The 15,025-nt window shown below is 37.5% G+C and overlaps 1 protein-coding gene across 1 annotated transcript; it reads left to right on the forward strand.

Moving 5' to 3' along the window:
- The first annotated feature begins 1,528 nt into the window (after positions 1–1,528).
- Positions 1,529–6,073, forward strand: LOC579487. Its single transcript, XM_794948.5, has 2 exons — positions 1,529–1,622; positions 2,425–6,073. Exon 2 carries the CDS (start codon positions 2,473–2,475, stop codon positions 3,061–3,063), a length of 591 nt encoding a protein of 196 aa, XP_800041.1. The 5' UTR covers positions 1,529–1,622; positions 2,425–2,472; the 3' UTR covers positions 3,064–6,073.
- Positions 6,074–15,025: the final 8,952 nt, after the last annotated feature.

The following is a 15,025-nucleotide window of genomic DNA, read 5'->3' on the forward strand; positions in this document are numbered from 1 at the left end:
ATATACTGTATATATCCCCCCCCCCCCACTCATTTGCCCTTCCCTTTTTTAAGTCATGGAACTTTTAGCGATCGAGGATTCAGACGCCAAGCCCAACCGATATAAGCCAGTGAAGAAAGTAATACTAGACCACTAAACTGATGTAGGTCTAAACTTATTTTATTGCTTCAGTTCATTGTTGTAGACACACAATCTGGTAACTATAGTACCCATGTAACATCTTCGATTTAGATTTCTAATTTCATGTATTAAAGGGAGTTCGATCGACCAAGCGAGAACTTTTTTTTTTTTTTTTTTTTTTTGGTCTTCTCTTCCTTTTCTTCTTCATTATGTATAGTGGAAAAAAAATTAAAAATTATAAAGCATTGCAAGAATGTACCGTGACGGTGTGTTGTGCATTTTAATATGCTTTACTAATCATTTGCAATGTATTTTATTTCTCAAAAAATTAGGAGAGGGGGGGGGGGGGTGATCCCTTTAATTTTTTTTCCGAGGCTGTATGGGGCGTTTCCTCAAATCCCCTGGATTTTCGCCCTCGATGTAAATTTCCCTTCATTTGTCGATTCTCAGCTCAAAATTCGTTTATTGGTTAAACTTTAATAATTATCCTCGTTGATCGATATCAAGTAGACAGTTTCGAGATATTCCCATCTTGGTTAGGATTTTCAAGAGCCATCTTATGACGGGTCCGACTAATATCCTATTCGAATGATTTTTATTCATCTAAATATTGGTAGACCGTTTGGTGTCTCGTCAAGTGTAACACTTGACGAGACAGTTTTTAATAATTTCGAATGACCTTGCATTAAGAAGTGATCGGGAACTGTTAAACTGTTATTGATTGTATGTATTTTGTATAACATAGCCACAAAATTTAGTCACGTCTTTAGTTGCTAGAGTGATGGGAGTGATCGGCCAGCAGGATATTGCTGATGCCGCTTTCTCCTAAATTCATTGCTAACGAATTTACCAGGATTTTTTCTGGACAGGTCCCGCTCTGTTGATTTCCCTCTTTAGTCTTTATTGTTATCTTAAAATAATCTTAATTGTTTGGAATATTTCGAGGAACTTTTTGTTTGTACTTTGAGAAAAAAAATAGGGCGTCATATGGCGAAACACAGGAAACGGAAAGAGAGAGAGAGAGAGAGAGAGAGAGAGAGAGAGAGAGAGAGAGAGAGAGAGAGAGAGAGAGAGAGAGAGAGAGAGAGAGAGAGAGAGAGACAATGAGCGCGAGAGAGAAACAATGAGCAAGGGGAAGGATGACAAGAAGATGGGGGACCTTCTCCTACCCCTTTAATCACTGACCTTCTTTTTCACATATTACTGGTGCTTCTCCCCAAAATGCTAGTTTTCCCTCAATGTCTCGACCTATTCTACGCTAGCACTGATTTGGAACTTAGGATTCATAATTAGCTTTAGGGTATAAAAATGAGTCCAATCATGGTTGTCAACAAAAACGCCCCTCTCTGTTCGACTGGTGTCCAAATCGGTACCAAAGAGATTCGACCAGTGGATTCGACGTCCTCCATCGCATCCAGTATGTCTCCCTCTACTGACAGTGTCAAATGCAATTTACGCGGAAACTAGGAGAGTAGTCAGCACTGCACTTTTTGAGAATAAAGGTTGGTATTTTACGATTTTATCAATGTCATGATACGGATATAGCTTATATGTCATATATATTCTTATTTAATTGAATTACATCAGTTGAAACAACTGTCTGTCGACTGGTTGACATCTAAGGAATTAGAATAAAAAGGGAGAAGATAATTAATTGTGTGTGGTCCCATGTGTTGTCTTTTGAGTACGGTACCGAAATTGGAACAAAGCAAGTTTGAAAATATCCGAACAATCATGACAATAGCCCTCGCATGTGGATTATTATAATAAATGTAGACCCATGTGATTATTTTATGATACTCTTGTAAAAAAATGTTATTAATTAAGTATTTTGTGACACACATAGAAAATAAATGAGCAGAACTGGCTGTCTCATCGGAAAGAAATCTGTACAAAAAAGGGAAATGAAAAACAAAATTGAATTTTTCGAATCAATAACAAATTGATATTTTGTTTAAGACATGTACAATGTAGACTCCACTAACTCACATTTTTAAACCCAAAATGTGACGAAAGTAACCCCATGTAGCACTCACTTATTATGTATGAAACATTAATTTTTAAAAAGAATTGTTGGTCTTTGTTTTGTTAGACTAGAAAATATTTTTTTAATTTTTTTTTTATGTTTGCTCAATTTCATCTACAGGATTGTGTAAATTATGTATTGGGACCAGAGTCACCAGACTACCAGGGTTGCCTGCATAATGGAAAGGCTTTTATAGTGCTTTTAGATATCCCCCCCCCCCCCTCAGAAAAAAAAGAGAGATGTATTGTAGTAATAAGCAATTTCATTTATTCTTTCAGGAAGAAAAGTGATTCTCAAAGACGAAAGAACCGTGAGACTGAGAGATCATGGAGTTGAGTACTGCCGTATCAGATTTTATTCTGTGCGTTTCTTCGTTTGGGACGGCCGTGTCAATTCTTCCCATCACTTCTCTCGGAGCGTTTGGTTTCCTCATCATGTCCGTAGCAGCTGGATTTGGAACCGCTCGCTTCTCCATGTCTGCCCCTAGTCAACACATTGTCTCCTGCCATGCTTCCATGAGCTGGCTAGCAGGAACATTAGGTATCGCGCTCATGGCTGCAGGGTTCTACCGTAAATATGGCTCTCGTATCCTAGCAACGGTGCATGTTGGTGTACCCGCTGCATACACCATCCTTAAATTTATAATCGCTTTCAACGCTGTGATAGATACTGCCCTCACTACGTTCATCAGCTCATCGGCTGTCCTCTCGATCGGAATCTACAGCCTTATACAGAGGAATCCTTTTGGCATGATGGGAGCGTTTTGTTTCATGATGGCTGCTGCCGTGGGAACCAACGGGGAACTGTTTGGCATCAAACGAGTTGACTGGTTTCATTATCTACTGGCGTTTAGTGGTGTGGTGTTGATGAGGGCGTTTCACTTTGAGCTTCCTGTCGAGAAAGAGAAAACATCATGAGAACAATGAATCCTAGCTAGTTTAAATTTGTAGTCGTATGCCAATTCCGTATTCCATGATATTTCCATCAATCAGGGAAACGCTTATTTTAAAAATCATTAAAACATTTTGTCTAGACATGATCATGTCAAATGTCAAGTTTGTATAAGTTTTCTTATCCAACATTCTTTTCTTTTATTTTGCCTTCCTGTAGATAAACATTATAAGGGAATGTTATTGTAGCACATCTGAAAGATTGTTACTTTTGAAGTTTTGAGTTCGAGGATATTTTAAGCTGGAATAAATTCTCTATTTTGCCAAAGCTTATTCTAGTCTTGTTAATGCAGAAAGCCTGGAGCTTCAGATTTTCTATAATGTCAGAGTCACAATGTCACAATCCATTCAATCATTTGAAAACTGGATGGACATGTTGAATGATGATTCCCTTCCTAAATGTTTTGCACCTTTAAAGGTTTTTCATTATTTTGTGAATTGTGAGCATATCATCTTGCTTTCTTGTGTTCCATAATATTAAGATGGCATTCATCCTTGTGTTGAAATATGACATATCTTGCAAAAATTGAAATAAGTAGAAAATTGCCGTTTAAAAGAAATCTTTGTAAATATACATGTATACTTGGGCAGATAATTTGTAAACAAACAAAAAAGGGAAAAAAGAGTAGTTATTCAACTTACTAACCATATGTCATATTTGTTTGAAATTCTTTGTTTTTATAAATTCTAAAAATTATGAACTACATATGTCAGACATTTCATTTTAACTATTTATCTACAGTATGTAAGGTATATACTAATAGGCCCTAGGCTGTTTAATTTTGTAAGTTTAGTTTCTGTTTGTGGTTTGTGTTGGTTAATTGATTCCGAAATCTGAAATGTCTGATACAAATAAGAGAATCAGTAAACATTGTTTGGCTTCTAATTTATTCTTATATCAGAATCAACCTATTGAGAATGATGATCATGGAATGAAAAAAATTGAATATTTATTATTTCACGACATTATTATGAATACAGTCTTTTCTTTGAATGTCTTATAAATGAATTGAACCAAGCTAACACTTACTTCTTGATGATGCTTCATCGTGAAAAATTGCCTGTGATAATTCAGATTGTTGCATGCTATTGCTAATCATGATTTCAGTTTGAATTTATGCATTCATTAAGCAATTATGTGACTGATGGGTATGTGGTGCACTGAACAAGCAAAGCAAATTTGATGTGAGCAATTTAATAGTGTGACCAAAACACATGGTGCTGTCACTGCTGTGACAGGTTTGATGTGAAGTTCTGCCCTCTATAGGATTTAATGTGAAGATGATTTTTGTCTTTGAATGTCATTATCATGACTGTCAGAAGATGGCCGTGTGAGGCTCTCCAAGCTTGATTTGTCTCTTTAGCTCAAAAACGTCATACAACGGAATAAGTCCCTTGCATGTGATATTCTGAGAAATCATGAATATCTTTTTTGCAATATGGCATGAAAGTATATTATGGATGTTCTAGGTTGCAAGTGTTAGCACAAAATTAGCAATAACTTTCTGATTTTTAAAGTACACATACGTACAGAAGTGTAGAATAGATCACTGTGAAATATATTTATATGGTTTCCAAGGCAGTGGAATGATGTATATCATTTGAAACATTGTATATAAAATGTATGCTTACATTTATTATAGTGCAAATTAATGTGATCCTTTGAATACATTTAATGCAGTGAGTTTATGTGCTATTAATCCAAGAACTTTTACTTGCTCAAAAGTTTGTGAATTCCATGAGTAGCTGAAATTGTCTTGCCCTGGAAAATGACTGTTATTAACAATGCACAAAAACTCTCATGTTGTGAAAGTTCTTGTTTTGTCATTGAAAGAAAAGCCCACAGATTTGGAACCAATACATGATCGATAATTGTTGGTGTCATGTATTCAAATATCACCTCCAGAACTAGGCACAAAGATGGCAGGGTATAGAAATCACCATAACATGGCGTGGTGAGAATATAAATAGAGAAAAATACATTACCGCCTTTTTCTGTGCTGTAAGCATTAATTTGTAGCATGTCAAACAGGGTATACTATACCTCAATATGTTTGCCTCCATTATTTCTTGTTGAACCCTTTCTTTACTATCATTTTGATGACCATTATTTTTTACTTTTTCCTCATGCTTTATATGTCATTATTGATCATTCAAGTGTAATATATTGTGTCTGCTAATGCTTTATTTTCTTGTTAAAATAGGCATAAGATGTCTTCGATGGGAATATATATGACACCATGAAGGTACATGTTTCTGTTACAGGGAGAATAATGAAGGCATTAGTGCAAACACACCATTCATAATTTAAAATCTTTAGCAGGACTTGACACCATGGCATAAAAGAGGTTAGGATCTACCGGTGTTAGGTCACTTCATATCAGAAAAGAAATAAAGAATACAAAAGCTAAAATTGTTAAAATCCACTTAAAAAAGAGACTACAACAACTCTGGATAGTTTCCCTTACCTCAATATATGTATGATATATGCCCGCGTTTTACCCGACTGCTTAATGCTTTAGATGACCAGTTCATAGAAGTTGGGAAGGATTATAGAAATTGTGAAATTCAAAGAAAGAAATAGTGTATGCCAGTTACAGTTTCATTTTTTTCTTCCAATTTGTATTCAATTGTTCACATCACCAGTACTCTTGTATAAATTGTGTTCCATATTTTCCTATATATTTTGTTGCGAGTGATGATTGTTTTTTTTTGTTGTCACAATATGTGTAATGTGATGTATCTTTATATGAATGATTTTAATTGAAAGTCAAACCTTTCAAGTCTTATCAGTGATTAAGCTTCGCACTACATTCAATTTTTTTTGATTTGTTATAACCTGTGTTTGTTTAATTGTAATTTAATCACCCACCACATACATGCAGGATTAATACATGACTCATGATATATAATACAACCTTGGGTCACAAAATTTTGTAGAAAAATTAAAACAAAAAAAATATTTCAGTACTTAGAAGGAAGTGTCAAAGTTGCAGTGTTTACTTGTTTGCATGAATTTCTAGTGATGTGTTGGCACATATTGAGAGTGTGTGTTTGTATCTTTATTATTATTTTTTATTTTATTGAATGAGAAGATGAGAGCGTGTTCAGAAGTGTTGTAAAAGTGGCTTGGATTCAATCATATAACTACTGTATCGCAGAGCTCCATACTAACTTTTATTTGGAGGTCAGTTATGGATATTGAAGAGAAAAACAGGAAAGAATAATTCCAAAGGATCGTATTCAATATTCAATGTAAGGGTTTTATTCACATGAAGTTCTGGCAGCCGAAGCTGAATTGCAGGTCATTTGCAATGTATGGTGGTTAAAATACAGCATTGTACATGTAAACATAAAATAAACTTAATGACATATAAAAGGATAAATATACTAGATACATTCATGATGACATGAAAACCCTTCATGGAATAATTCTTAAGATCATTGTGAGGTCACTCTGAATTGAACAGGGTCAGTATGAAAGTTAGATGGTCATTTGCCCACTGACGCCTGTTCTCACTAATGCTTGATTTTTTTTTTTTGTATGTATAAATTATATACTATATGGTCAAAATAATTAAATCTATGAGTGATTTACTGTATTTCAACACTTGTGGGTAACTGACCAATTCTGAAGACAATTTTATTCTTATTACATTTATTTTAGTCATATTTTTAGTTAATATCCAAAACAAGTCATTTTGGGCTCATTCGTGTGCAGTAATGTGACTGAAATAGTTTTTTGATGAAAAGTATGGTTGTTGTTCAAGAAAATATTTCAGTAAACAGAAGTGTTCCAAAAAATATTAAACCAAAGTGAAAGATGATGAAAGCAGCTGAAGGTGGCAGCTTGCTATACATGGGGGACATACTTGCCCATAATTGATTTTAGGACAACCTCAGACGCCCAACCTTTGTTTACTAGCCACCACACCCCCTCCACTATTACCCTGGGGCAGCAACTATTGTAAGCTAATTGCATCATTTTCAGGGGCAGGGTCACGGAGGTCCAGAACCACCCTCCCCTTTTTTCTTTTCTCATCAGAGTCTTTAGGAAATTAGAATCCCCATTTCCATACTCGGAAGGTAACAATAAGGATGATATATTTCTCAAGGGTTGGTAAATATCCCAGGGACCCTGATTGACGTCCATTTCCCCCTCCCCCCAGGGAGCATCCCCACCAGGTTAGCCAATCTACACTACATCCCAGGCACCTCCACCCCTGAATGGATACTCGATGTCAGGTGGTACACGCTAGCATCCTTGACCAAACAACCAGCGTCCCTCCCATCCCACCTCCTATTTCCTTTTATCGAGAACTAACGAGAGACGTTCAAGCATATTCTTATGAATATACACGAGTGCTAATATAATACATCTTTAACCCCCATCAAATTACACCATTTCCCTTTAATTGGAATAAAATTACCTTACCTTTTTTCTCGTGAAATGGTCGTTTACATCTTCTCAGACCTTTATTGATAAAGCTTTTAGAAGATAAACACTTTATTTCTAAACAAGAATAAATCATATTATTACAATCATTTCATGAAAAAGAGGTTGAATTTTCCCTTTTAAAAATCATTGCCAACCGTGTAGCCAAAGCCAAATAATGTAAATCTAAAACCTTCATATTCCGCCTATAAGAACGACCGCAGATACTTCATCGAAGACAAATAACAATGATTTTACGACACAAACATGGTCGTAACCTGCCATTCGTGTGAGCGAAACCAACATTGGAGTTTTTTGTCGGATGAAATAGTAGTTAAGGAATCATATACGAAGATTTTAAAGTGCTGCCTTCGGGCTGCCTTTCTTTTATCCTTTCTTTTGAGGTGTGTATTACTGGCATAGGGTAAGAAAACAACAATCTTTTTCCACCAAAGAGGTGGAAATAGATTTCCTGGTCGTGATGTCCATTACGTTTTCTTTTCATCTTATTTTGTACTCCGTGCCTGCCTCCAAGCATGAACACGACGGAGGAGGTGGAGCGACCCCCCATGACCACCCTCCCCCTCGATCCTCTCTTTAATATCAAATGTTATTTCATCAGTATTGATATAACAAAAAAAGTCAGAGATTTAATCGTAGGTCTAGCTACCACGTCATGTAGCAATAATGAGTGTCTTACACATGCATTTACTTGTAAAATACATTTTAACATTTTCAGAAGGTAGTATGTTTTGATTAAATGTAGAAAGTAAGTTGTATGCAAGATATGCAAATAAATGTCTAAGGAGGGGAAAAGTACAGTGGAAGGTGGTAAGGTGCATTGCTTGGGAAATCTATGGAATAATATTGAGGAGGATCACAACGACTACATTTTATTTTAGTACCGTGATTCAAAAACAGGAAATAAGTTTGTTCATGGCGGAAATGATGTGTGGATTCTCATAATATTGATAGTTAAACAACCCTGGACGACCGCCGGAGCCTTCCCTTATCAACATGACAACATCGCACCATGGAGTTACTAACTCCATGATCATCGTATTTACGAGAGTTTGAGTTTGATTTTGTGATTTCCATAGTGATATACTCCTGCCGGTTCTGCCCCTCCCACTTGCCCTGTTTAAGGTAGATTCTTCTGTTTCTAAATGAGCGGGGCGGGAATGATACGTTCAGCGTTACATCTTTCCATTTAGGCAAATATAGTAGACCTAAGATGATTCCTCATAATAAGTTAAGATCATGTTATCGAATCAGACTAATAATAAAAATGAATTTCATGATTAAAATGTATCCTCCTAGGGATATACCAAAGAGAAAGTGACGGAGAAAGGCAAAGAGAATAGTGACTTTTAGATTTGCGTGGACTGATACGTGTGACGTCCATTCAAGGCAGGGCATTAAAAGTACGTCGATCGTAGCAATCCACGTTGTCGTTGTGCAAATCTAAAAGTCCCTAATGTGAGGGAGAGGGAAGGAGAGATGGAGGGTGAGAGAGGGAAAGAGAAAAAGAGAGAAAGAGAGAGAGAGAGAGAGAGAGAGAGAGAGAGAGAGAGAAAAGAGAGAGAGAGAGAGAGAGAGAGAGACAGAGAGACAGACAGTATAATGTGCAGATTGCAAATTTGAAGAAAAAAAACACGCTGTTTTAATAGTAATGGGCATTTTAATGTCTCGATCAAGTTTGATAAACCAGCTCACCCCTCCCTCGTGTTCCTTTGCCCCATAAAATGTGACCCAAGCTATCCTAATATGTGACCCGGCACCACAAAACCAACAAAAAGTCGCAACCAGCGATTCTCCGTAATCAGCTAAAATGTCAATTTAGGTGAAAAAAATAGATTTTAGTTTTTTTGCATTTTCTGAAAGAGTGGTCTTTTCTGTACGTAGAATCATAATTTGGAAGTCTAAAACATAGTAAAAGATGTGTTTTAAACGGTTTTTCTAGACCAGTTTTTTTCGCACAGCCTTCGGTCTCTTCCAAAATTTGATCACTTTTCCCGAGCGAAATTATCGTAGTCCGGAAATGGTCGGTCGTTGCTAACGGGTCGTGCTACGCGGGCTGTGATTGGTCCGTTATAGCAATCAGTGCGGCGCGCCATTTTGTTTGTATCCGCTTTCACATCCGAGTTCCAGATTGCGTTCGTCTTATATTCTCCGTTAACGACTTCGAGTAGCTTGATTGTACATCACATATCCAGAATTTGTTGATCAAGAGTAATCACTATGAACATGACTGACAATGAGAGCGGACAAAATATACAGTTCCTCAGGTAGACAAAGGAACATCCCTTCACAGCTATTATGTAAAAAGGTGAATATGCATCTGACACCTGTTCTACACATTTTTACATAATAGCAGTGAAGGGATGTTCCTTTGTCTACCTGAGGAACTGTATATTTTGTCCGCTCTCATTGTCAGTCATGTTCATAGTGAATAACATTATTATAGCAAGACAGCGACGAGAGAATTCCTGATAATGTGGTTACAAATAGTTGCCCAGATGTATACAAAACAAGATAGGTGACAAGCAGTGTTATGTAAGGGGGAACAAAAAGACTCCGGGTCCACCATGAATAGGCATTGTCTAGTGCAGGTGTCTCGGCACTATGTTGCAGTTCACTTAATCTGTCCAATTACAACTCTATACATTTACAATATAATAACTTTTGAAAGACTTAAGTCCACACATTGAAACCTCAGAAACATAATGAACAGACTATGTTTGACCATCAGGCCAAATTTCAGCCTAATCTGAAAATCTCTTCATAGTGGTTGCTATGGCCTTTTGATTCACCCTTCTATTGATTTCCCTGTGGTTTGCTTGCTCCGCATGCTTGAATAGCCCCAAACTTTAAAGCTCTCTTTCTCACAATTTAATACCAGTAACCTCCCTCACCAGCTCTTTTCATTCACTAAATTGAAAGGGTTAGGAAGCTTCAATTTGGACAAGTAATATACCATTTTAATGAGGAGAACTTCTTCTTTCATAATCAGATGAAATCAGGAAAATAATTTTTTGCGACATTTTGGTGGTTTTGTGGTGCCGGGTCACATATGCAGTCTGTGATTATTATGGGACGCCTTAAAATATAGGCGTTTCCAAGAGGGATTATCTACAGATGGCTAACTTAACTCCCAATTTAGTTCCATTTTCAAGTACTTGACCATGTGAGTGAATAGAGTTGTGGAATAAAGCACCGCAGCCCTAAAATGTCACAAAAGATTATCGAGTGCTTTTATTCAGATTTCGAAGCAGCGTTTTTAAATTGGTTTTAAGCAGATCACACAGGAAATAATGAGGAAAAGGAGGATTTTGAGCGGATTAGTCCTAGGTTACATTAACGAAACGAAAGGAAAAGAGCAGGAAATTCGGGTATGGATTTAGGCAGGCTGTGTAAGCCGCTCAAAGTCGGTTCTGATTTTTTTTTTCTTCATGCAAGTAAAATGATTTTTTATTGATTGAGGGTAAAGGAACTAAAGAGGAAATGTTCACCGCAGGAATGTTCATTTGAATTCTGAAATGTATTTTTTTTCTGTTTCAGAAATTTAGGTGAATGATAGTGTGATTTGACTGTAAACAACTTGACGAACAAAATGAGAGAAAAGATTTTGTTGAGACATAATAAGATAGAATCGGTCAATAATATTGAAGGGGCAGGGCGAGGGCAGAGGAGTACTTTGCACCCATCCATTTCGCCATTCATTAATTTTGAGGGGGCAGAAGAATGTCCCCCCCCCCCCTCCCTCCGTAGATAGGGGGAAGGGTGAATGGGGAGGTTGTTCAAGATTTAATTTAGATTGGGAAAGAATATTTGGGGAGGAAGGTCTGCGGATTGGGGAGGAAGGTCTGCGGATCACAGTTATTTGGTTAACTTTTTCCATACCCGGGCAGCTCGACCGGATGCACCTGCTATATTGCAATATTTATATACTAGCAGGACCCGCGGAAATCCGCGGGATCCTAGAGGGGGGCGGGGGGTGTAAATAGATATATAGAGACTGTATAAATTAAAACCACCAAGAACTTTATTTGCCATTCAGGCCATTAAGAAATATACATGTTAAGCGTCCCCGCCCGCTTCCTTTTTGGAGGCCGCCTCCTATTTTTTTTTGAAATTTTTTGAAAAGTTTTTTTTTTTTTTTTTTTTTTTAAGAAAAAAAGAAAAAGCGTCCCCGCCTGCTTCCTTTTTGGGGGCCACCTCCCTTTTTTTTTTCTTTTTTTTTTTTAAACAGCTTCCCCGCCCGCTTCCTTTTTGGGGGCCGCCTCCTATTTTTTTTTTGTTGATTTTTTGATAGAAAAAAAACAGCGTCCCCACCCGCTTCCTTTCTGGGGGCCGCCTCTCCTATTTTTTTTTTTTTTTTTTGAATTTTTTTTTTGATTTTTTTTTTTGATTTTTTTTTTTAAAGAAAAAAAACATGAAAAGCACTGCTAAAATGTATTTCTGATCTTAAAAAAGAAAAGAAAAAAATTGTCGGCCGCCATCTTGAAAAATAGCCTGAATGTCAGGGAAAATGTACGGAGCAGCCATTTTGAAAGAAAAAAAAAAAAGAAAAAAAGGGCCTCCTTCCCATTTTTCGAAAAAACAGGACGCTAAACATGTTTTTTTTAAAATTTGGCCTTATATAAAAAAAAAAGAAAAAAGATCCAACTGTACCGGTAGTTATTCTTTAAGCCACTGGAACTGCGTAGAGTTCCGTAGTGTGGCGTACCGACTACGCAGAAATTAGGCTGCGTATTAATAGGAAAATAGTCCCTGCGTAGGTTATGCGTAGGCTGGCATACAGGTTTGCTTATATGGTTGCTTACTGTGTGGAAAGCTTTTACTGCTTTGACGATCTGGCGTAGGGTAGCATAGTGTTGCGTAAAAAGGCGTACTTTCTGCGTCAAGTTTCTACGCTGAAAGTACGCGAAAAAAATTAAACATGTTGACTTGTTTTCGTTCATCTTGCGTACCCCTTTCTGTCCCTCAGCATATAGTAACGTAGGCCAGCGTAGTTGGTAGCAACACTACGCAACTCTACGTATTGACCCCACGCCAATTAGTGACCCGCAAGTGTCACAAATAAAGTATTAAAAATATGCTCATCTGACCCTAATTAAACGCCTAAAACCCCCGAGCTTTCGGGGGTTTATGGCCCCTTGAAACCCGTGGACCCCACGCCTATATTGTATATACACTCAACTCGCTGCGATCTGATCTCTCCCCCCCCCCCTCCCAACTTTGAAGAACGTAACCCCCGAGCTTTTGGGGGTTTATGGCCCCTTGAAACAAATATACACTCAACTCAGGGTTTCAGGTTTCCTTCTTCATAATTGCCTATTTAAAAAAAAAACATTTTTCTAGTTCAATAACTAAGTTTTCATGCATTGATTTGATGCAAGAACTGTAACATAATAGACCCTAGATTGTGATTATTTCTGACCATAAATTTCGATAATTATTTTTCAAAGTAAAATTTTCACAAGAAAATCAGACAGTCGTTAAAAAACGTAACATTAGTAATACTTTTACTAATTCTAAGCTCAGGTTTCGTAAATCTATTCACGAAACTATATTGAAATCGCGGCAATAATGATGCAAACCAACAGATAACAATTTCAAAGTGTCAAATCTCTTCGACTCGAGCTCAGCTCAGCTGTACTCACACACATAACACTCCAGCGTAACTCCAGGAGGCTCGAACACCCGCGCCGCAGGCCTCGGACGCCTGCGGTGCGCGGAGCCGGTGTTGGAGCTTGCTGGAGTTAAATTGCAGCTCACACACACTGCACAGCAGCCCTGCACTGACTGAAGGCAGCTTGCGACTGAATTGTCAGTCCAATGGTTTTCTTGTGAAAACTTTCCTTTAGAAAATGATAATCAAAATTTAGTAGCATGGCCGTAATAATCACAAAATAAGCTTTCATTTCATACCTCCATTCACGACACCTATATAAAAATCGCGGCAATAATGATGGAAATAGGTCCCTAAGTTTGGACGTGGACGGGAAGCTTCGTGTGTATCTCTGTGGCTCGTGCAGCTACTATACAATACTATACTATAGAAAGATGCTTTACTCGGGTAAGCCCGACCCTGTGCGTCGTGCATTTAATACGCAACTTAATGTGAGTGGACAGTCATCGGTCGTGTGTCTATGAATGTCATGTTGAATATCCATGAGGTATCTCTGTCGTCACGCATATCCTGCATTATGCATATCGCGTCTGTTTTCGCCCTGGACGTCGACACGGAGGAGGACCTCGGGCGGAGTATAGCCAATTCGCTAGAGTAGACTCTCCCGCGGACGATGGCACAGGGCACGGGTACCCCGAGGGGAGGGTTCAGGAGGAGATAGCCGCACCAACTTGGGTCGGCGATCTCATTAAAAAACAATAGAATACAAAGGCCGGCGGAGACGTCGCGCCCCCCGCGGAGCCTTAGCGTATTATTATTATAGAATGCTTTCTATTGATTTTTTAATCTTAATTCATGTTTGTTATATTGTTGTATTATGTGACTTGATTTGCCGAATAAAATAATAATAATAATAATAAGAAAGAGTGGGTGGGCATGGGAAGTAGGATACACCCCAATAGGGAAAAGAAAATCTTTCTTTTTTTGCAAAGATAGTTTGCATTGAAAACTTTGTTTCTTCCACCCAATGACCTACAATCAGGTGTTCTTTAAGAAGTAACCACACTTTTCGATACGAGACTAAAATAAATTGTCATTGTCATATCCAGACTCTGTGATGTGGTTGCCATGACACCAGCCAATCAGTTAGCATACTTGTAACCTTGTACCAGACATTAGTCACATATGTTAAACAGCGTTATCAGTCACCAAAATACCTTGAAAATAGTGTGATATAATCGTCATATGACAATGTAAGTTGAGGTCTAGACGTCTAGTAACACTTTCATCTTGGTTTTTCAAATTTTGTATCCCCCGTTTGTCATTTCAAGATTGTTTTATCCTATATCATTTGAGGAAACTAATCTGCCATTGATATAAACCTTTTAATCCCCTTAATTCCATCTCTCCTCCTCTATCTCTCTCTCTCCCTCCTCCCCCCTCTCACCATCTCTCTATTCTGTCTCTACTTACTTTCCTCTCTCTCTCTCTCTCTCTCTCTCTCTCTCTCTCTTGCATTTTAAGAAGATCATATATGAAGAAGAAAATAAATAAATAATTTAGACACGGTACATGAGATCAGTCATATGAAATAAATGTATTATACTTTATTGACAAGCATCGAACATTGGATACAGATTATCTTGTTTTCCCATGTGTAAAAGCTTTGCACAAAGTGTCAGTTCTTTTGGGTGCAGTGTAAAGCAAGTTGGGGAACTTTGGTCAAACTATGAGCACATAGATATGCATTACAAGCTTGAATTGTTTTTTTAAAGCATCACTTCTCCCTCAGAAGTAGCTGAAAGAGAGTGAAATACAGGTTAAAGTGGACAATAACCGTAAAATCGACTTTGGGATGT

Source organism: Strongylocentrotus purpuratus, unplaced genomic scaffold (genome assembly GCF_000002235.5).
Source record: "Strongylocentrotus purpuratus isolate Spur 01 unplaced genomic scaffold, Spur_5.0 spur5_scaffold_8, whole genome shotgun sequence".
NCBI classification, from domain to species: Eukaryota; Metazoa; Echinodermata; class Echinoidea; order Camarodonta; family Strongylocentrotidae; genus Strongylocentrotus; species Strongylocentrotus purpuratus.